This window comes from Synchiropus splendidus, chromosome 1 (genome assembly GCF_027744825.2).
Source record: "Synchiropus splendidus isolate RoL2022-P1 chromosome 1, RoL_Sspl_1.0, whole genome shotgun sequence".
NCBI classification, from domain to species: domain Eukaryota; kingdom Metazoa; phylum Chordata; class Actinopteri; order Syngnathiformes; family Callionymidae; genus Synchiropus; species Synchiropus splendidus.
In genome coordinates, this window is record NC_071334.1 from 12,532,271 (window position 1) to 12,554,318 (window position 22,048).

A 22,048-nucleotide genomic window follows, 5' to 3' on the forward strand; every position below is an offset into this window, starting at 1 on the left:
TGCTGCTACTGCACAGGCATCAATAAAATCCTTGTCGACTACACTGTGCTGTGACTGCACGAACTAGCGACATGTTTTCCATGGCAGAGTTGTGAAGGATTTGAAAGTGTAAAGAAGTAAGGATGACCTTTGTGCATTGCCAGTCAGGATCATCTGATCCCTCCTTCATTGCTCAATTGATTTCCACTGTTTATTGCTGACAGTATATCCAGATGTTGTCTACTCCATTTTTCATACAATCCACCCAGAAAATGCTTGCAGAATGTGGTGGTGAAACTGAAACGCAACGTTCCGCCTGTATTTTCTTTAAATAAAACCACTGTAATTATTGCAGGATTCTGTTTTCCATCACCAAACAATGGGGATGACAACAACAATAAGCAGCTGCATGTTGGCAGGACCCGTTCACTCAGCAGGAGTTTGCCTGGGAATTTTAGCTGGTAGCACGAGGACACTGAAATAAATCGTTTATCATTCCAAAGCACGGAATTACAATTGGATTCACGCACTCCAAATTAAAGGTTAATTGTTCTGAGTCTCGGAAAATCGATCTCCGACGGAGTTTGTCAAAATATTTTCAGTTTGCATTGACAAGTGAAATTGCGCTCAGCTGGATTGAAGCTCCTCGTGCCCCCACCAGAGCTCCCACACTGGGATCTTTGAAGTGTCGAGGCCCCCCACGTGAAGAAAGCAGGACTGAAGGTGTAGGAACAGACAGAGGCCGGGGGGCGGAGGAGTCTGTCAGGATGAAAGGGGGTCCTGCTCCGGTCCAGCTGTTTGGTCTTCCAGCCAGCTCCGAGGAAAGACACAGGATCTCCAAGAGTCAATATTTGTTGCTTTGTGTGTCTGGCTAAGTCCCTGACAGATGCTGTGAACTCTCGCAGGGGCCCATGAGGTTGCAAAGCTCTTCGTCATTTTTGTGGTTCTTCAGTCTTTCTCTCCAGAGCCAGGCAAACCGCTTTTTATACAGACTCTTAATGCAGAGTAAACTTGGCCGACAGCTCGCCAGACTTCCTGTAAGGATCCTTGGAAACAAGTGAGATGTGACCGAGGAGGTGTGTGGTCCCGCGTCTACGCAATTGCCCCACTTATAGCTATCTGTTGGCTCATTTCTATTCCAGTCTGACACCAACAACACAATAAAGATAATACAAACAAACCCACACACACGCTTCCCATGAAGTGATTTTCCTCCACTCTCACTCCGCGCCAATCTTGCCCCAGATAGCCAATCGCCCTGCCCTGGTGTTGGGTCTGGATCGGGTTCTTGCATATTATGGGAGTTTATTTTGTTAAAGCTTTCACAGTTTTGCTTAAAGCTGTGCAATTTCTGCCAAGTTCTTGACGTGTTGCTGGATACATTTAAGCGCCGTTTTATTGCATTAGTCAAGAATGATGTGTTTTTGGGAGCGTCTTGCACCATTTTTTTACATTCACATTTTGCTTGCAAAACTGTAAAAGACACTTTTTTTAATGTTCTTTTTTAATCCCAAAATGAAGTCCCTCTTTAGCTTTATAAAATATTGGAAGTACTATCAATATTGATTTTAATCTTGATTTTTGTCTGATGACCTTTTTAACAAACTTTGGAATTAATACAGAATTCCTTCAACAGTCAGTTAGGACATGTATTGTGACCACCACTAATCGCTATCAAACAGTGATGGTTCCAACTTATTTGAGTATTCAATTGGGTTAAGTTCAATTCGGGGGAAAAAGGGCCTTGTGTGTATGTGAGTGAGTGTGTGTGAGTGAGTGTGTGTGTGTGTGTGTGAGTGTGTGTGAAATGGCTACAATCAGAGAACTAGCCCGAGGAATGCGACTCCCACCGTCAGTTCTCTCTCCAGCCCGTCCATCTTCATTATGACCATTCCCACATACTGGTCATGTGATTTACAGCTAAGGGCCCCAACTGTGGTGATGTAGGGCAAATTCCTGACCGGGATCAGCAAAGTTGCATATACACTGCAGGGGATGGGGACTTGGAAGGAGAGAGAGAGAGAGAGAGCAGGGTGGAGCAAGGGGCTGAGTAGATGAAGAGATAAAAAGGAAACAGAACAGTGAAAGACATCGAAGAAGGAATGGAAAGCCAAGGTTTACAATGCTCTCGGAATTTGGTCCCGGAATGGCCCAAAAGATTACTTGCTGTTGGTGGCAAGCCCCAAAATCACTTGCCTAAGAAAAGGGGTGCTTTAACTTGACCAGGTGAAGTTTTGTCTTGAGAGGGTTTCGTTTCCACGGAGCGGTCTGAATGGGTATGGATCGGGTAGGTGCCCTTATAAAGGTGTTTCTACTGCCTAAAGGGGTGTAATAACCAACTCAGCATTTTTGGTGCGCCTTGCTTAGGGTGCCTTAGGGGACAGACACCACAGATCGGACGGTGGTGAGCGAGGAAAATCTAAGTCAATCTGAGGCAGCCATTGTTGTCTGTGAGTGTTTACCAAAAACATAAAATCAACCACGAGCAAAATGCTAACCCTTCGCAGAAGCACGGTGTTAGAGGCGAGTGATGTTGGCTCTTCAGGGTCCTGAATGCACTTGAAGTGTCTTACCTGGAGAGTTGGGAACAATAGAGTGAATCAGCATTTAGGTAAGTTTAGTAACACAAGATTAAACTAAGGGCTCACTAAGGACAATTTGTGCGTTTATTTTTGACCCATACGCTGAAAGTTTTTCAACATAGCAATAGTCATTGCAGGATCAGTTCAGTTGAATCAAGAGATTGAAAGGTAAACGCTAATAAGTAGCACCAAGTTAGCGCCTGGCACAGAGGAGAAATCTCCGGCCGAGTCGGCGATGGTTATTGCGGTAGCTAAAATGAGAGATCCCCGAGTGGACATATGTTTGCTAACTTTTAATCAGCTAGCGTTTTTATTTGCGAGCAATTTTATGGAGATGCCTCCAACATGGATCCATCCCCCTCCACACATGTCTGGACCGTGCCCAGGCCTTCCCCCGCTGATCCAACCAGAGAGGACCTCAGCCAAATATGATGCAGTCACAACGACCTTGACGGCGGCACGGTAATGATAATCATTACCGAAATGATGATGAAAGATGTCTTGCCGTGTGTAATTCGATGATGTCACTGGAAGACAATGAGAAGCCGATGTGTACAGTCGCAGCTGTGCGCATCCGAACCTGCTGAGCCGAGAGACGCTGAGCAGCTGTGATGAAGGGAGACCCACGGGACACAGAGCCGCAGGGAGGGATATTAAAAAGCATTATTGACGGGCGGCTTCAGTGACTTATCCCAGCATCAGTGACATGACCATGTGGTTAAAGGCCAACTGTGAAGTGTAAAACGCTTTTGCCTGACACACTTTGGTTTGATCACATTTGTTCATATAACTTAGACGGCCATTTTATTATATTTTATAAACACCTGTTTCCATTTGTAATTCAATTGAATTTGTAATTTAAATTGACTATAAAATGTAAGCAACATTGTTATTTTTGACAAAATACAGATACTTTTTTCTTATTTTGGGTCACATGATCTTCACATTTACTCTGTCAGGCACGGACTCATGTACGTGAGCATTTCAGCGACTCACATCTCACAGGTCACAGAGGACAACACTACCTGTAAATAACCGTAGCCTTTGACCTCAATGAGAGTGGTTAAACAATAGCTGCTGAAAACAGTGTGTCATTTGGTCATTGTGTTAGCTGGGAAGGCAGGTAACGACTGATAGTAATGATTTTATTGCTCAGCTTCACCTGGTTTTCACATCTGGGAGTTTCACAAGCTCAAAGAGCAGGCAATGAAAGGTGAACTGACGGATTTAGAAATGTATGCGCAACAATTTAATCAAATAAAACACCGAAATATTGTTTTATCACTGCTTGGTGCCAAATCTTTAAATGTTTTTACAGCATCACATCGATGGTTCTGTTTCGATAATGACGTCCACCTGCCACTTTGATTCAAGCATTAATATGTTGTTAAGTGACAATACCCGAATCCGACAGCTCTCGACTTTATCAGGGACAATACCTACCACAACTGGGTTCCATTACCGTCAAACAATGACGGCAATAGTCAGCAATGGTCTGACTCTTAAATACTTCCAGGGTGACCTCCACCCTGACGCAACACATGACATAACTTCCAGTGTTTGTCTGTTAATTAAGGTTGTAAACAGGCAGGTGAGAGAAGCTTTGTTGCTCTCCCCACTGCAATCAAACTTCCCAACTTGAACTTTGATGATGTTGACACTGTCCAGTTTGCCTGGAGGTCGCAAATGTACCTTTTCAACAAAGCACACACACGAATGCTGAGACACACTCAGTGATGCGATTCAAAAATCCGATGGAGCAAATGAGTTCATGAGGCAGACGTCACATGTCGGGTTATTTATGCTGTACATATCATTTGTATAGTAATCATTCATAGTTGTTTTACGCATTTAAAGGGTGAAAAAAAAACTATTTAACGATTTATAATCATATAGCGTGTATTCTTAAGTATATCTTTGACACCTTGCAGATGTTTTTGATCAGCTTCTATTACCAATCTATCGCGTAAAGCGCTTCAGTTGTCAGTTCAGCACGCACTTCAAATCACAGCTGAATTATATTAAATGTATTGAAAAGGTTTATCAGTATTTAAGCTGAACTTGCGTAAAAATAATCAAGAATGAAGTACTCTGTGAAAGTGGAACACTTAGTGAGACAAATCCATGCAGAGACTGTATGATATCTCGCAGATGTCACTTCATCCAAAAGAAACAAACGTCGGTCCAATAGAAAGCGCGTTCCTGCACGCCTCGTCTGAACTTTCGGAGCCCTTCGCTATCTGGCGCCCTCTAGTGTAAAAGAAAGTCACTCCAGCTTTGTTCCGCTACAGCTGGGAGATTCCTAATAACCCAAAGAGCAACATTTTCACTGTAAACCTCCAGACGACTGAGCCCGGTTTCAAATAGACTGTGTCGAGACTGGAAGCTTGGCGCTGTTGATTCTAGCGCTTAGAGCCGCGGGGTCAAGCGGCTCCTCCCGGGGCCTCCTTCAGGGACCTAACGCCAAACACAACACTCTCGAGGATGAGGAACAACACTGTAGTATTTGAGGAATGTTCATGGCAAGAAATGAGAAGAGAAAGGGTGATGGATGGGAAGGATGTGAGGAGTGATGTGAACCCATTTCAGGAAAGCCAGTGTTCTGAAGTTATGCCCACGTGATCTGGAGACCTCTGTACACGAGGATCCGGTGGGAAAGCTGCGTGAACTTCCTGAAGCGTCTGGGAGAAACGTGACCAGGCGGAAGTCAGATCCTCTCCAGCGCTACAGAGGCCCAGGGCCACAGGTTTCCTGCTTAGAGCCACAATCTCACCGAGACAAAGGAGAAGCTTTGTCACGGTATATGGCGGTCTATCGGTGCTGACAGCTGAAGCCAAGTTATGCTTCGCTGTAATAATGTACCTGAACAGTGCCACCTTGTGGTTATTTGCGAAACTCCAGCACCTTCTATCTAACGTGGGGCTCAAGCAAATTGAAGATTATGATCCTGAAGTTGGGTTTATATCTGCTGGTCTGGGAAACAACATGGGCATGGATTTGTATACTCAAAATACAATAAATAACTATGGCATATTTACGCAGTAATTAGGTCTGAGACTTCAAAGGTAGAAGGGTCTGCATTCACGATCATAAGTTCTATGTCCACACAGCAATGACTGGACACCAGGGTAGTGTTGTTACACCAGCTATGATGCATGTAGACTCACATTTTACAGACAATGAAAACCCTTTAACTGGCAAAGGTCAAACACTTCCCTCCAGATGACATCACGTGCAGCCTATAATGTTATGGTGGAACAATGAAACATTTCGTCTGCCCATGCATGGAACCTTATGACGACTGTCTAAGTAGAACAATATAAAAACAGACTGTAGCGAAACATGTTTCTTTGATCATTACCATTATCAGGCATTTACCGCCTACACACTCAAAGCTCTTTGGGAAGGCAATAGTTTGAAACCCCATTATTAAATCCATAAACTGAAGAAGGGATAACGATAGTTGTGTCAATAAAACCAACGTTTGATCGCACACAAAGACTTCCACATGTCAGAACGAAGAAAGGTGTCCATGCTCGGTTTCACCGAACCTCCTCGACAACACACTTTACATTACCATTGCCTCTTATCTCTTGTCTTTGGATTTGAAAAAAAAACATTAATCATCCATCATTCCATCGCATAATTGTGCAAATATGACTTACACAATTGTTGATTGCAGGCTTATGTGTTTTTCAAGAACCGTGCACACGCAAGTGTTTGCACATGTGCCAGCACCTGTGTGTGTATCTGCTTGAATAACACACTCATCATGATGAACGTTTGTGTGTTCAAGAGAGTGAGAAGGTCGGGAAATCAGCCTGCAGATGTGCAGACAAATAAAAACATGATGTGAAGCGTGTGACGCAGCTGGTGCACGTAACAAGGTGAGCACTGTCAGCGGCAGGGGAACGCGGCTGGTTCAATCTTCCTCGCATCACAACTGCACCTGTCAGCCAGAGCCGGCAGGTGTGTGGTGAGAAAATAAACTCTGTGATTGTTGGCCATTATCCTTAAATAGCATAGTTTCACGTAATGACGGTAATTGTGTAGGACTTCCAAAACTAAGTCAGGAAATGTCAGAGTCGCAGTTCTCCAATCACCTCCATCACCATGACTGTTCGGTACTGTGCTGCAGCCAATGGCATGAATAATGTAGGTGAAGTTGGAGGTGGCTGAACAGTAGCAACCCCTGACGCAAAAGGCCAAGTGAATACAAGGTTGGATTGAATTCATATATCGACAAACAACTACTTACAGAGTTAGAACGAGAAAAGCACTCAAAAATCACATACCTGCGCCCAGACACTGATTTCCTCCCATTGCTTTCTTTAATATTATCTCCATCCACTCTATATCTTTGTTGTTTGTTTTGTAAACAGAATAACTATTTAGTTTTCTCTGCATCTTTCAAGTTGCTTGACGGCAAAAGTGGATTTACCGCCTTTTTCTAATACAATCCTGCAACATGGCCTCTTCTTCATGACGCTGTCTAAACGGAACTCCGCAGCACTGCTGCCATCTTCTGTCTTTTTGCGCTCATTACACAAAATTTAACACGCACTATAGCAACTCAATACGACGAGGATAGTCATCTTGGGTTTTAAAAAAATATATATCACAGCGTAGATGAAAATTACTTGCTTGGTCGAGATGCCATTCTACTTAAGCCCTGTAAAATCCACTTGTCAGAATCAGAATCAGAAAAGCATTATTAATCCCAAGGGAAATTGTGTTCGTAACATGCTCTGTACACAACATATCACAATAAATTCAAAAGAAACAATATTATAAAGTGCAAAAAAAGTGATACAAAATGCCCAAACCTGGGCTCTCCAGGGTTAAATGTATTTTGTGTACAAATAACCATGGAACCTAACCTCCTTGCTGAGGTAAATCGCAGATTTTTCAGCTACTTTGTTACTTTGCATACTACTTGGTAGCTAGTTTCTTGATACGGGGGAAAAAATGATGCAAACATAAGGTCTGCAATATCAACGACATGCTTAGTTAACACTCACCTAGTGAAAAGAGGTCCAACCAGTCACTCACAAGTCAAAGTCATACAGTATGTATACTCCTGATTTGAAAATATATATTAAAGTTGCTCCAGTTTGTACGATTTATGACTATTAGAATTAGTTGTAAGCACAATGTTATTTTTATCCAGCTGGGATTCATGTGTTTCCTGTTCATTGTGGCTGCAGTGTAACAATGCTTCAGCTGCAGTCTCAATGTTCAGTTACAAATGTTGTGTTGACACCACTGACTCCCTATCCCTCCCTATAATAAGATGTGACTAAACTGACTGGCAGGGGTACAATATATGAAGAGCCACAACAGGAAATACATTTTTAAGATAGGGCACTTGTGTAACATCACAGCAATGACTGAATTGTCTGGTCGATGTCAGTTGTTATTCAGGATTAAGTTGTTCAAGAATATCCTATTCCTTAGTTCTTTCACAATCTTGTTCTCGCAATTGTTTAAATGCTTCAGACAAAAGCTGGCACTGCTACTTGCTTCATATTTGGTCGATGCCTCCAATCTATGCTTTTTAAGTGTTTAGCTCTAAGGTTCTAAGTTCATGTGTACAGTTGCAAGACACACAAACACTGAACTTTCTTTTCTGGCTGAGCTCAAAAATGATCGGTATGTCAAGCTCCGTCATGTGAGCCCGGGTTTAAATCTTATCACTTTGACCAATGACTGTTGAAAAATATCAGTGAGTTGAAAAATATTTAAAGCAGCCTTGTTAAAGTCTGGGTCAAAGAAGTAAGATAAACTCAACCTTGAATGTGCAATGCAAATCAGTCAAAAGAGCTGTCTGCAACCAGCTGGCTGACTTCCTAACCTGCCAGATGTTTATCACCTTCTAGATTTTTCTGTCAAAATGATGTTTGTGTACAGTAATGCTGCTTTTAGTACAGTTCATTGAGTTACAATGAAAACACAGGCGGAATCGTGGAAAACACACCATTTAAAGCAAACTCATGATATTGTTACCCACTGATACTTAGGTGTTCAAAACAGGCTCTTTTCAGATAACTGTCAACAATTTAATACTGAGACGTTGTGAGATATTTTCATTAAAGATGGGAAAATACTTGAGCTTCGGAGTGAGAAACTAGGGTCTCGTGAGCTGTGGTGAACCACAGAGATAACTACTGCTGAAACTACACTCTCAACACCACAGAAGATCAATGTCTATTCGACTCTTGCTTCCTGTTTAAGGAGTTTCACTCAATATTAGTCTGAGTTTGGCACTTCTGCTTGTGGCTCTTGGATCCCTGGAGTCCTTACTTCATCACAGGACCCAGGCTTGTTCCATCACTGCTGGCTCTGTCACATGGCCGAGCAGTTTGCAAGGAGAAGCCGGTGGTCGTTTCCCGACCCCTTCAAGTCGTGTTTTTTTTTTTTTTTTTTTTTAATGAACAAACACACGACTGAGCTGAGTCTGGACATACACTTGCAACTCCAAACACTGTAAGCTAATTCACAGCTCTTTTTTTTCCAACGTCCACAGGTACTGTATTATTTTGATTTAGCACGCGCCTCTGACGCGACGATGTTGCGGCCCGCTCCATCACTCCGCCCTCGGCAGAGGCAGTTTGCGTCAAACGCCCCTCCTTACCGTCCTCCTCCTCCTCCTCCTCTCCTCCTCCGCAGTCGTCTTCGTGCACTTCCCATCCTCGGCTCCGGGGCACAGACAGGTAACAGTCGCTTCTGCTTTTTTTTTTTTTTAACCAAACCGTTTGTGCTGCATTTCGGTTGACGCACTTCCGGGTTTATAGAGTTGTTGTGTCTGCTAAATTGAGAAGGGGGTGAACGACTCCCATCGCATCACTTGCCATCTTGCTGAAGTTTCCTTATATTTTCACTGCGTCAGTTTAGGAGCGAACATGAAGATATACAAGCGCGGAAAAATAGCAGGCAACTGCGCGCGCGTCCTCCCAAAACAAGTGTGCCTACTTGTTTGTTTCCGTATATCCAACACATCACTGCTGTGTCACGGGACTGTGTGCGCTTGGCGTTAATATAAAGAAGGCATCGATGTGTGAACAGGTGAAGTCCGAACCTCTTCTCCTCTGCGAGGATGGACGCCTTCCTGAACGAGTGGCTGTGGCAGGAGCAGCACTGGCTGCCCCCTGGAGTCGGGTGGAAGGACATCGAGATGAATCCTGGTGATGGACGCTTTCCTCTGCCCAGGGATCTCCTCTACACTTTACCTCTGGCTTTGGCTTTCATGGCTCTGAGATTCGCCTTTGTGAGGTAAGACGCCGCTGCCTCATCCACCATCATTCATGCTGATGACGGCCTTTCAGAGTTTCCACTGGCTGGCACTTTAAAGATGTTGATCCTCTGCTGAGGAAGTTCATTCGTCAAGGTCATCACAGGACTTGGAGTAAAGTCAGTGTGATGGAACGGTTCAGTGGCGCTTCACAGACTGGGAAGTTGAGCCAAGAAGTCTAATGTAGAAACCAGTTTCCTCAAGGCAGGACCCAGGTTCGACCACTCTCCATGCCTCAACATTTTCACAGAGTTGACCTGCTATATTGCAGGTTTGGCAGAAAACTATACATACTCAACCAAGAAGCTTTTCCAAAGACCCGTTCTGGATCTGAACTTTTATGTCCCTTCAGAATGAATCGACCCATCTCAACTGGTGCTGCTGTCACTGAACACGATGTAGTGGAACTCTCACACTGTGTACTGTACCACCTGTACAACTGTGAAGTTCATGTTCAAGAATCAGCATATACATTCTAACTGAGGGAGGGGGAGAACACCTCAGCACATTAACAGTGACAACCCTCCTCAACTCAGCTTCTCAGATAGGGGTCAGTGTGACACCACATGGTTTCAAGCTCTCGTCTTGAAATGCCTCAACAAACTTGAAGCGATGACACGAGTCAGTTTTGTCTCATGTAGAGCTGTTCTAAATGCTTTGATGATTAATATTCTTAGTCAACTCTTGCAGAGTAGTTGCCATTTTTGTTGTCCTTATCAGTCTGACATGATAAAACAGAGCTTTTTTAATAAGGCAGCCATTTCGTAAACTTAAACTAAGTGTACCTTTTTTAGGCAAAGCTACTCTACAAGGGAGTGCGATTCAATCACTGAAAAAAAAACTGTGCCCTTTTATAAAAATGTATACCAACAATGAAAAAAAAACAGTGTAAATCAGTTGGAGTATGAAGTAGGGATGGCAGAACCACAAATACCTGTGTCTGAAGTTGCTCACTCCAAGCACACACTCTCTCTTGTTGGCTTGGAAAGGTCATCGTGTATCTGTCCAGTTTTGTCTTGGTGTTACCTACTGATGGATTCAGGCATCAGGTCCACAACAATTCAGCTCTGTTTGTTTTTGCACTGTGGAAGAACGGGCTCAATGAAGTCTAAACCTCAATTGAAATGTGAGGTCAGTTAGTTTATAGAGTGCTTTTAACTGTAACAAACTGAAGGAAGCTGATCGATTGTCTGTGCTAAATGTAGCGAGAGACATCATGGCTAGACAGTATTATCTGCTGACAGGCTTGATGCGAGGGACTTGGCCGACTTTATTAACACTACAACACACCAAGCAGTAGCATATAGTCATGATTTTAAAGTAATTCTGCACCATCTTAGCTATCAGGAAATTATTTGTCTAGAGAATGGTGTAGGTTGCGCAACGTTTTTATTCCCAGTTGGACTTATTATATATTTTCTAGGCCAGCATCGAGAGACTTGTTAGAATGGGAAATTGTACAGATGAAAAGGATTCACAAAACTCCCTTACCGTCCCATTACTCTGCTGTTTTTCTATTGCTGAAAGGCAAAGCATCAAAATTACTGCATCTTGTTCTGATGTCCTTAGGACCGGTGTTGGAGGTGGGATGTGTTGTGTGTTTACACTTCCTCTTACATCGAGAAGTAAGATGTTATTTTCTTAGCTAAACACACAGCTAAGAAGAGTATCATTTTCTCATTTTTTTTCTGTCGTTAGAGAAGTACTTTGACAATGAATGCTGCCAGTCTTCTAGTCTTGTTTGGGTCAGGACAACTTCATGTGGTTTATGAAGACAAAGGAGGATTGTCTCTCATCATGTAGACATAGTTTTGAAAAACATAACAATGGCCATGAAAAAAAAATGATTTCAATGATAAATTACAAAAAATACTTAATTACTAAAAACAAAAAAAGACAAAAAGAAAAGCTATTTAATGTCCTGTAGTTTCTTTGGATTGGGAAATACACCAGTTTCTGATGCACCAGGAGATGCAGTGTGATACCAATGCTAAAATTATCATGCAGAAAATGAGATTGTGCTGATGGAAAGAAGTGTTGCGTTTAAAAAAAGTTTTGATGTTTTGTGCACATTGTGCCGCAAAGAGTTCGCTCATCTTCAGTCCCATCATCCACTTGGTTTTTGAATTCTTCTGACATACAATCAAAATGTGAACCACAAGCTCTGTTCAAGAGTCAAAACTGAACTGTGATGGAAACTCCATGAGACTTTTTTTCAAGTGATCGACTTACTCTGTTGAGAAAAGAATCTTCCTGGATTCTTTTACCATCCTGTTAAGTACCTGTGTTGTGAGTGTTGATGCATGTCACCTGGTCGCATGTCACATTTTCAGCTGCCTGTCGTATCAAAGCGAACTGGTCAAAGTCATCAACGACCGGGGTGAAGATGAATGAGGTGTGATGGACTGTTAGATAAGGGACCGGTTCCTGTTTTCTGTGTGTTCCTGGCTCTGGAGCTGAGTCAGACCAGCCCCAGCCAGAACTTGTTTTTGTGTAGCTTCATCAGATATTTATGAGCTCAGTAGAAATATTAGCTGCACTTGTGGCAGCAGCTTGGCAGGTGCGTTCGCACTACTGATTGTGTATGTAGTCAATTGTTGTTTGGGTTTTAGGTCTTTCAACTGACTAGATTTGAGTATGCTGCCACAAACTCATAAACTGCCCTGTAACCCAAAGATGTTTTGTGTCCCTCCTAACCCTTCCTGATCTCTGGATCCCAGCATCATTACGTCCCGGATAAAGTTACGTGTCCATATACACAAACAAACCGTCAGAAGCTTAACGTCACATTTTCCTTTTCCCTGATGCCCTGCCTGTCTCAACCACACACGTCCTCACACACACACACCTACACACACACAGATCGAGTGTCCCTTGATGATATCCGCGGAAGACAGAAGCACCATCAGCCAAATGTCACTGTCCTCCCCAGGGAGCGGCCTGACCGGCTGTCGGGAGAAGTGTAATTAGTTTATTTGTGTAAAAGCAGGAACAAAATAAACACATGTGATTGTCACTTTGTGTATTGTGTGTTTGTATTTGTTCTAAAATGTGATCCTCCTGTCAACTGGTGTCTTCCCAGGATCATTGCACTCCCACTGGGCAAACTGTTAGGGGTGAGGGATCGGGTTCGGGTGCGAGCTCCTTCTGTTCCGAAGCTGGAGAACTTCTACAAGTGCAACAGCCGGCAGCCGTCACAAGTTGGTACCTTTATTTTTGGAAATGGCCTCAAGTACATTAACCCCATTTAGGTTTATGCGTATAATGGCGGTGTGGATTTATGTTGATCCACCGTCTGTAGCAGATGCTGAGTAAACCAGGGATTATGGAAGATTATTTTCCTGACAAGGGCAATAGTCATATGCAGGAAATCAGTTCTGACCTTAGAAGTCGGCATCGATTTGTTTATTTTCAAAAAGACGTTAACACAGATTCAGATCACCAAAGTGTATAAAAAAACTGCCTCCAGAAATTCACTGTCCTTTAATATACAGCTGTGTCTTTCTTAAAGACTCCTTTGGTTTCTGTTTCCATGTTCAGGTTTTTATGCTAAAGAAGCCAATACTAATGTACTGTATTATGCCTTCTTCTTCATGTAGTGCTAGAACATTACGCCACTCACACTTCTGTGTACTACAGAAGAGAGCAAGTGAGGGGACGTTGGGGTGACAAGGAACATGGAGGTTAAGGTCTCTAGCTGAAGACTGTTTGCATGTACACAGTATACTTTCCCTTATCAAGGAGCAAGTGGTGGCATGCACATTTGTCACTTTCTGATATTCCAGTCTGTTCTATTGGCCCTGCACAGACTAGTACATTTGGCAGCTGTCAGGACCAGCGAAGCTTGATGCATCAAAACTGTCTTTTCAGCTTGTTTGGGCATGTCATTATCTTGCAACGTCAATTGGATCAACTCAACTGTACGAAATGTGTCGTGATAAGTTTCAGGGAAGTAGTATCTTTCAAAAACATTATGCAATTTAGTCATTAAATCAAATCGACCTTGACTGTGGTGACAAAATGCGTTGCTGTCTACGTTACTTACATAACTTGGCTGCGATACAAATAACTGTATGGCATTATGTATGGGGAAGTTTTGTCTGAGTAGTATGCCAGAGGGCCACCGAGAAACTGGGACTCTCTTGGAAATGAGGTCAAAGTTTTGAACTGAATTGTCCTCAGAGATCATCAGTGATTATTTAATCCATTTAAGTTGCTCCACTTTTCAGATTTGATCAAGTTTATAGAAGTTGCAACTTAAGTCAGGAGTAATTTGTCTGAAATATAATGAATGTAATCGTTCATGTATGAACTGCTGGTTTAGAATGTAAAGTATAAAAAGGACCTTGTTTAGTAGTTACCAGTCAATTCTGGTAAAACAAAAAATATATTTATTCATGTCCAACATTGCATAAAAGCAAAAGGGATGGGAAATGTCCTGCTCTATTTTGGAGACAATCATTGAACTAAACTCGTGCTCATGCTTGTCATTGTGTTCATGTGAGGTTTTGTCTTTTGTCTTCGTGTGTTGGCAGAGCCAGTTGTCGAATCTGGAGAAGCAGTGTGGACTCTCGCAGAGAAAGATCCAAGCCTGGTTCAGACACAGACGCAACCAGGACCGACCCACAAACACCACTAAATTCAGCGAGGCATCGTGAGTTTCCACCTGACATTGCACCTCACACCTGGAAGACATGACTCTTCACCTCTCCTCATCCTCTTGTGAGCAGGTGGCGGTTTGTCTTCTACCTCGTGTCCTTCTCTGCTGGACTCGCCTCTTTAATAAACGTACGTCTTCCCTCCATTTGAAACTGTGGTCCACATTTCAGCGCTGAAGTACATTTAATTCATTTGTTAAGGCGTATCACTGTGAAACAAACTTCCAGTGGCTGTGATGTTGAACCGTGGTGCTGCTGAATGTCAACTGAGACCTTGCTGAAGCACCAGCTAATCCTGGACAAAGCTTCCATGAGCCTTAGATACGTCTACCAAAGAGGTTGACCAAGCATTTGTTGATGGATTTTGCTAGTCAAGGTGCTTAGTGAGCCTGAAGTGGACCTGTCGTGACTCATGATACTTGAGCTCCTGCATGTGTTGGGTTCATCCACACTCCCTTTGTCCTGCAGACATCATGGTTTTGGGATCAGAGAGAATGTTGGAGGGGCTACCCCAAACAGGTGAGTGCTAATGTCTCACACAAGTTCCAACATTTTTCCTGCTATCACCTGAATATTGTTCCAAACTATCTGAGCTATGCATGTGACAGATCATTCTCAGGCTGCAGTGCTCTAGCGACATGTATCAGCTGATGTTTGTTGCTTAAAATCACACAAAAAGTATGTTTTCAATACTCTGCTAAATAGGCTACTCCAAATTTAAGACTTTAGCACTGACATCAAGCATAAAAGTGCTTGATTTTAGTGAAATTATCTGTGCATGCATTGAGATATTTTTTCTTGAAACAAGCCAGCTCAGGACCGGAAATAAGAATTCTGTGGTGAAAGTGTGTGACCTAGAAATAAGCACCAAATGCTAAATTCCAGCCCATATATTACTTAGAATGAGTCTCTGTTTCAAGACTAGAAACAAGAGAATGAGTGCCAAAATCAAGGGGAAATGCCTGGTTAGTTTAGAGTGAAGTAAAACTGAAGCAGCGATGTAAAACATCATATTTTGCCAGTTAAAAAAAACGATTTGGTGATGCTTCAGATAAGATTTTTGTCATAAATCAAAAACCAGAAATAAGAAACTTTCCACTCACCAGCAGGCTGACATACCTTAAGAGTCAAAATGAAATCTAATCTGTGTTTTAGATTAGACAGTCAGTTTCTGAAATAAGTAGAACCATAATCTTGTCTGACTTTATTTTTAGTTTAGTTTTAGCACCTCAGTGATGGAGGGTTTTTTTTGTTACATTCCCAAGCAACCTACTTCCTTACTTCCTTACATGTCATTGCACGTGTCTGAAGGTCTACATTCCTGAAAACTTTTTGTGTTTCTTTTTCAACTTTCTACGCCTCAAAATAAAAGCTGATATTTTCACAGGATTGTGTCATCAAAAGGAAGGGGTTTGAAAGTTACCGTCCACTTCCTGTCTTTGTGCTGGAGTTGATTGCTGGGAGCTGTGAAAGGGGTGTTTCGGTGGAAGCTGAGATAATTGCGGACACTATAAAAGAAAACAATGAACGCTGGAGGCTAGATTTATGATTCACCAAGAGTCTTGTGAAGACTGACGCACTTGTTCAGGACAATGCAATGAAATCATTGGCATGTTATTCTCCTCTCTTTCAGCCAGTGGCTGAAACCCACTACTGGTACTACATGTTGGAACTGGGCTTCTACATTTCTCTGCTTCTGTCTGTGTCAGTGGACGTCAAGCGGAAAGTACGTATTCCATCTCGCCCACCTTCTAACTGATGCTAGCGTGAAGCCCAATGTGGGTGAATAGTCAGTGGTTTGCTTTTTGCTGTGTAATCCACATGTTTTCCTCGGGTTGAGAGTGGATTACACACCAGATTATTCAATGTTACATAATGATGTTTGCTGGCTAACCAGTGCAGCCACTCTGGAGTGTCTTACCGATTTATGGATGCAGCTGTCGATTGCTTATTCATGTTGCACCTGCCTTGAAGCAGTAAGTAAGCAGTATGTGTAAACAGTGTGTGTCCTGCTGAGGCAGATAATAAGGCAACCTCAGCCAAGTCTGGTAGCTCAGGCTCACCACCACTAATGCCAAAAAATGGCCTGGTCAAGAAGAACGTATTTTCTTTTGTTCTTCTGGCTCCTTCAGTGTGACCCAGAAATGCCTGCACAACCTTGACAATGAACCTCTGTTCTCATGCCTTGCAGGTCTTACAGGCAACATTATTGCATAAAGCACATTAGCTCTGTTTGAGTCTGAGATGTGACGCGCTTAAACTTCATCTATTGATCGAACTGAGTCAAGTCTGTGAGGGGAAGTTACGATGCGAGAAGCTGAAATTCTCCCTGTAGGATCAAAACTATGTGGAACTGATCCAACAGTTCGGCCGATGCTCTCCTCCCCCAATCTCGGTGGACAACTCTGCTGCTCTTGCTTCACGTCAGGTGTCTAACTCACTCACTCACGGAGCCAAGACTTTAAACAGTCTTTCTATTGACCAAATTATCAACCATTCTTCACACAGGAGTCTGAGCAGAATTTGGATTACTAAGTTAACTGAACTATAAATTTGCTTCCCCGACTTTCCATCTGCTTTGTGTTTTCTGGGATGTTTCAAGATCGCCTTTTTTTTAACTCACTGCTTGCTACAAAACAGCCTGCAAATGTTTTGGTGGTTCAGATTTCAGCACCCAGGCCCTGAGTGTCATACCTGTGATTCTACATTTTCTATAAAATATGAGCAAGTAATTTCAAAATTAAGATCAGAGATAACCAGGATGAAGAGGAACAGAGAAGAAGTGGGGTCATTGGCCAATCAAATACTAGAACTTCACTGAAACAAATGGCCGTTGGGATCGACTCCAGCACTCCCTGCAACCCTGAACATTATGAAGAGCTGGTTTACTGACGATGTATGTACTGTATGTATGTATTCTACCGAAGAGGGAAGGACTTCAATGATGAGGAGCAACTGAGCACATTGACATTAAGGACTTTTCACAGACACAACACAGCTAAAAAAAATCGGCTCTGAAGGGAAAACAAAATCATTATACAGTAACATGTATTCACTGTTCAGGAAAGTAAAGAAAAGCTATATTAATAATGAACAATTCTGAAATATATAGGACTGTATCGCAGTATCTACATGACCTCCTCTTCTTTGTACATTTTAGGATTTCAAGGAGCAGGTGATTCATCACATTGCCACCATCTTCCTGATAGGCTTCTCCTACTGCGCTAACTTTGTTAGAGTGGGGACACTTGTCATGCTGGTGCACGACTCCTCTGACTTCCTGCTGGAGGTAAGTTACAGAACTAAACTTCACAAATCTGTGGACATCATTTCCGAATGTTTACTGGCCCATGGGCAAGTTCAGCCTGACTTTCCCTGTGACAGAGGGAGGCCATGTAGTCCAATATTTTTGATCAGATCAGACCAACATTATGCAGCAAATGCATGAGTTCTGGACCAGGATAAGAACGGACATTGTGAGTTCAGGTCATGTCTTTTGAGATGTGAATTACCGTTAGTACTACTCATTAAATTCCAAAACTACATTTAGTTTGTCTACTGAAAAGCATTTTATCTGTTTTGGGCATCCACGTGTGTACACAACACTACGGTTACAGTTAGACACAAACTACCATTATGTTACTGTTTCAGTCTTCGTTGCTTTAAAAAAAGAAAGAAGCGATTTATTAATAATTGATGTGTAGCTTTTTTCTGATTTTATTCTGTAAGTACAATTTGATGATTTTAATGACATTTTTAGTGATGAGGAGTCAAAGAATAGATTGTTACAATTTTGCGTCCCATTGAGCTCAGTTGACTCTCAGTGGTATTTCAAATGCACCTTCACCTTCACCTTCACCTTCTTCTGCCGCTTATCCGGGGTCGGGTCGCGGAGGCAGCATTCAGAGCAGGGAAGCCCAAACTTTTTTTTTTCAAATGCTGAATAGTTTAATCATACAGATATAACAATATATTTAATGATACAGATATGGGTGGAAATGAGCTGCTTGGCAGAGTTTTGTATATTTTCTCTTCAGACAAGGAAAGTACAGTAAGTGAGGTTTGTTGGGCCAGTCCCTATGAAGGAAAGAACAATCTTGAACTGGAAAAACTAGTTTGAGAATGTTTTCAACATTTGCATCTTTTTGTCAATGGGGAAATCATTCAAATCCTTTTTTGTTCCATGATTTAAAAATGGGTCATGCAGTTGAAAAAAAATCTGTACTTCCTTTTTTACACCATACCTTTTGAATTTGACATAACATTCTAAATGTTTATTTGAAGAGATTTAAAATGTGTTGTTTTGAGAGCATTTGTTTGTCAGATGATAGATTTGTCTGTAAGTGTGACAGCAGTCCCAGTGAGGTTTGTTTTCTCCACAACTGTGCTGCTATGTACAAATGCTTTGGCACAGAGTTGGTCTCGTGATAGTAAACCTCTTATCTGCTGACCCTGCCGTGACACGACAGCTCCATTGTCTTCCATGTGTTTGTGTCTGTTGTATATTTCACATCAACTCAGGACTCGTAGATAGCATATCAGTCATGACGGATGGAAGAAATATGTGCCCTGCGTCATGCGGACAGGCGTCAGCTGGAATCTGATAAAATCATTTAGTAAAGTAAATACTTCACGCTAATCTACCATTAGAATCTCTGACTTTGTCTTTTTCTTGGTCGCTACTTCATAATCTTCTTTATTCGTATTATATTCATTTTTAAATCTTTTTGTACCAACTGTATTTCAACAAAGATGGCTTTACAAATGTACTCGGTGAAGTGAAATTATTCTTAATAGGTGAAAGACATCTGCAGCTTGTTGTTGAACCATTCCCACATCTGGCATTCAGTGTGTTGTTTGACAGTGGGAGGGAACCTGGAAAATCATACACACGCTACATAGAGATTTAAAATTTGTCTCAAGCCGAGTTCAAACTTGGCACCATTAACCATGACGCCACTGTTCAACGCCTCAGAATGCTGGATTCGGTTTGAGTGGAATGATCTCGCATAAACTTTAAGGGCTGAATAATATTTACCTTTGTACCCCTCCTCTTCATCACATTCTCTTTCAGTCTGCAAAGATGTTCCACTACGCCGGTTTGACCCCCATTTGTGACTCACTCTTTGTCGTCTTCGCTCTCGTCTTCTTGGTGACGCGGCTGGTGGTGTTTCCTGGACGGTGAGAGCGATTGTTTGAAACATTTCCTGGAGGACACACGTAATCTGAAATCCATTCTTGTGTCCTAACGTTCGACTAACATGACTTCATTTATGGATCAACTTACATTCCAGTTGAGGAGACGGTGAGAGAGAAAATGAAATAGACAAAGAAAATTATTTTTTTGCATGTTAAATAAATGTATAATGGGAAAAAAAACATATTTGATGTCACAGTTTTCTGTTTAAGACACCTTGATGGAATGTGTAATAAATATACTCATAATCATTAATATACCGCTCATATTTTAGGAGGTTTCAAAGTTGAAAGCAGATGTGAAGTAAAAATGCACAAGTAAATAAACTACAATTTTATAGCTACTTGATAAGGCTTTACCAAAGAAAGCTGGAGTTGAACAGATAAGGGGACCTATGTAACATTAGGGCGGTGGTCAAGATGTTCAGTCCTACTAATGTCTGCATTATGTAGGTTATGAGTTTTGTTTGGCTTCTGACCAACGAGTCAAATGAAAAACACGTGGGTAGACGATAATCGGAACACCACTGCCACCTAGTGGCCAGGCAAGCCAACTATCAAGTGACTATCAGTGTCCATCTTTGTGTCTTCAGGTTGATCCACGCAACGTTGGTTCTGTCTCGTGAATTCTTCCAACCGTTCTTCGGCTATTACTTCTTCAACGCTCTTCTGCTGGTGCTGCAGGCGCTGCACATCTTCTGGGCTTATCTCATCCTGAAGATGGTCTACAAATTCGTCTTCAAGGGAAAGGTGAGTGTTGGACTGGATTAGAAAACAGATTTGATTTAAACTGTTGCCAGGCACGATGGGACTCGTAGCAGAGTGAGGGGACCTTCTCACTAGAGTAGAGCACAAATGGAACCGTTTTATTTTCATTTCCCATTTTTTCACTTGGCTTTTTGTGGGTATTCCCTATCCCTTAAAATACCTTGGAATTGAAAATATATTTTGAAAGGTATGAGACACATCAAGAAGCTTTAAAAGAAATGTATTTTAACATTAAATAAGACACAACCAAACCTATTTTTATAATCTGATTTCATCACATTCATTTGGCTTTGACAGTCACAGTGTATAACACTGCCCCTGAGAACTGGAGGGTATAAATGAGAGACCTTTTTGCCTCAGAATATGAGTGGTTCCATGTAATTCTGCAATGGCCTTCGCTGTCTCCAGGTGGAGCGAGATGAGCGCAGCGATGTGGAGAGTGAGCCGGACGAGGAAGAAGAGCCTGATGATGAAGATGATGAGAGCACTTGGGAACAGAGGAAGGGAACCATCAACTATAAACTGGCTTCACTGGCCAACAACTGTGTCCTGAACAACCTGACCAACCAGAGAAACAGCAATAGTCGACTCCCCAAAGCCAGATAGTGGTGAAGACACTTGCTCTCCTCTCATATTTTTTACTCACTTCTGATACACGAAGCAACTCTGGTTCACCCTCACGAATGGTTTGGGGTCCACATAGCTCTCTGAACTCGACAATGCTGAGGAGACACGAAGCACAAACGATTGTACATGGCCGCATTAACTCTGTAAATACTAAGTGATTCAGCCTTGCTCTATGAAATTGACCGCAGTTTTATACTTAACCAAGCTGTCTACATTCACTTCATACATGAGGAAGTACAACATGTAAGTCATTACATTCCTCATGAATAGGATTGTATCATGCTTTAATTTGCAGTGCAGTGTTGTAGTGGTTAGCGTTATGACTTTCCCTGCTGAATGTGTAAGTTCTCCACATGCTTGTGGGGTTTCCCAATCTAGTATCGATGCTAAGGCTACATAAAAAAAATACATTCATTGCTAATCTGGTATCTGATTTTACAGAGTAAACTGTCATCATTCTTAAATAAATACGAGTTACTATATATTTTAAGTGTTTTTCTCTGTTTTGTTGGAGTTTTTCTTGTGCTTTTGATAAAACTGTATTGGACCATGTTCTTCCTTGGGCACTGTGTGCGTTAACTGACCACCACACTTTTGCGAAGCACAAATATTTTTACCATGTTAAAGTTAAGTGTTTCCTGATTATTGCTGCAGTTTTTCTTTGGTGTGGAAGAATTCACCACCTCGCTTGTGTAACGCTGTAATATTGTTACATCCATGTCTCCTTCGTAGAATCCACCAATGTTTTGTTATGTGAAGATGGAGCTTCATGCCGACCTACAAGGGCTTCATACATAGACTGTCAAGGTCAGAGCTGTGGGAGTGGTGTTCTTTTGTATTGTTTTGTTTTCCTGTATGTCACCTGACCTTTGTCTTACAAGCAGGACAATGAATGATTAAATCTCTCTGAACAATTTTTAATAAATGTAAATGTATCAACGGTCTGC

General features: G+C 42.0%; 2 protein-coding genes across 2 annotated transcripts in view; one reads left to right on the forward strand and one right to left on the reverse strand.

The window, feature by feature from the left end:
* fbn2b (fibrillin 2b) overlaps positions 1 to 7,128 on the reverse strand; it is a 75,270-nt gene extending 68,142 nt beyond the window's left edge. Inside the window, exon 1 of the mRNA XM_053877248.1 lies at positions 6,857 to 7,128. The gene's annotated coding sequence lies outside the window, so the exon portion shown is untranslated. The remainder of the gene's footprint in view (positions 1 to 6,856) is intronic.
* Positions 7,129 to 9,109: 1,981 nt separating this feature from the next.
* Positions 9,110 to 22,041, forward strand: LOC128752354 (ceramide synthase 2-like). Its single transcript, XM_053853485.1, has 11 exons — positions 9,110 to 9,274; positions 9,627 to 9,833; positions 12,935 to 13,052; positions 14,388 to 14,506; positions 14,583 to 14,640; positions 14,979 to 15,029; positions 16,144 to 16,236; positions 17,671 to 17,799; positions 19,585 to 19,691; positions 20,300 to 20,456; positions 20,883 to 22,041. Exons 2-11 carry the CDS (start codon positions 9,658 to 9,660, stop codon positions 21,078 to 21,080), a joined length of 1,206 nt encoding a protein of 401 aa, XP_053709460.1. The 5' UTR covers positions 9,110 to 9,274; positions 9,627 to 9,657; the 3' UTR covers positions 21,081 to 22,041.
* The last annotated feature ends 7 nt before the right edge of the window (positions 22,042 to 22,048 follow it).

Bases quoted from the DNA above. Each gene is read 5' to 3' on its own strand.
- LOC128752354 (XM_053853485.1), top strand. From the start codon at position 9,658: ATGGACGCCTTCCTGAACGAGTGGCTGTGGCAGGAGCAGCACTGGCTG. The intron at 9,834-12,934 runs GTAAGACGCCGC...GTGTCTTCCCAG, and splicing joins CTGAGATTCGCCTTTGTGAG to GATCATTGCACTCCCACTGG. The intron at 14,641-14,978 runs GTACGTCTTCCC...TTTGTCCTGCAG, and splicing joins GACTCGCCTCTTTAATAAAC to ACATCATGGTTTTGGGATCA.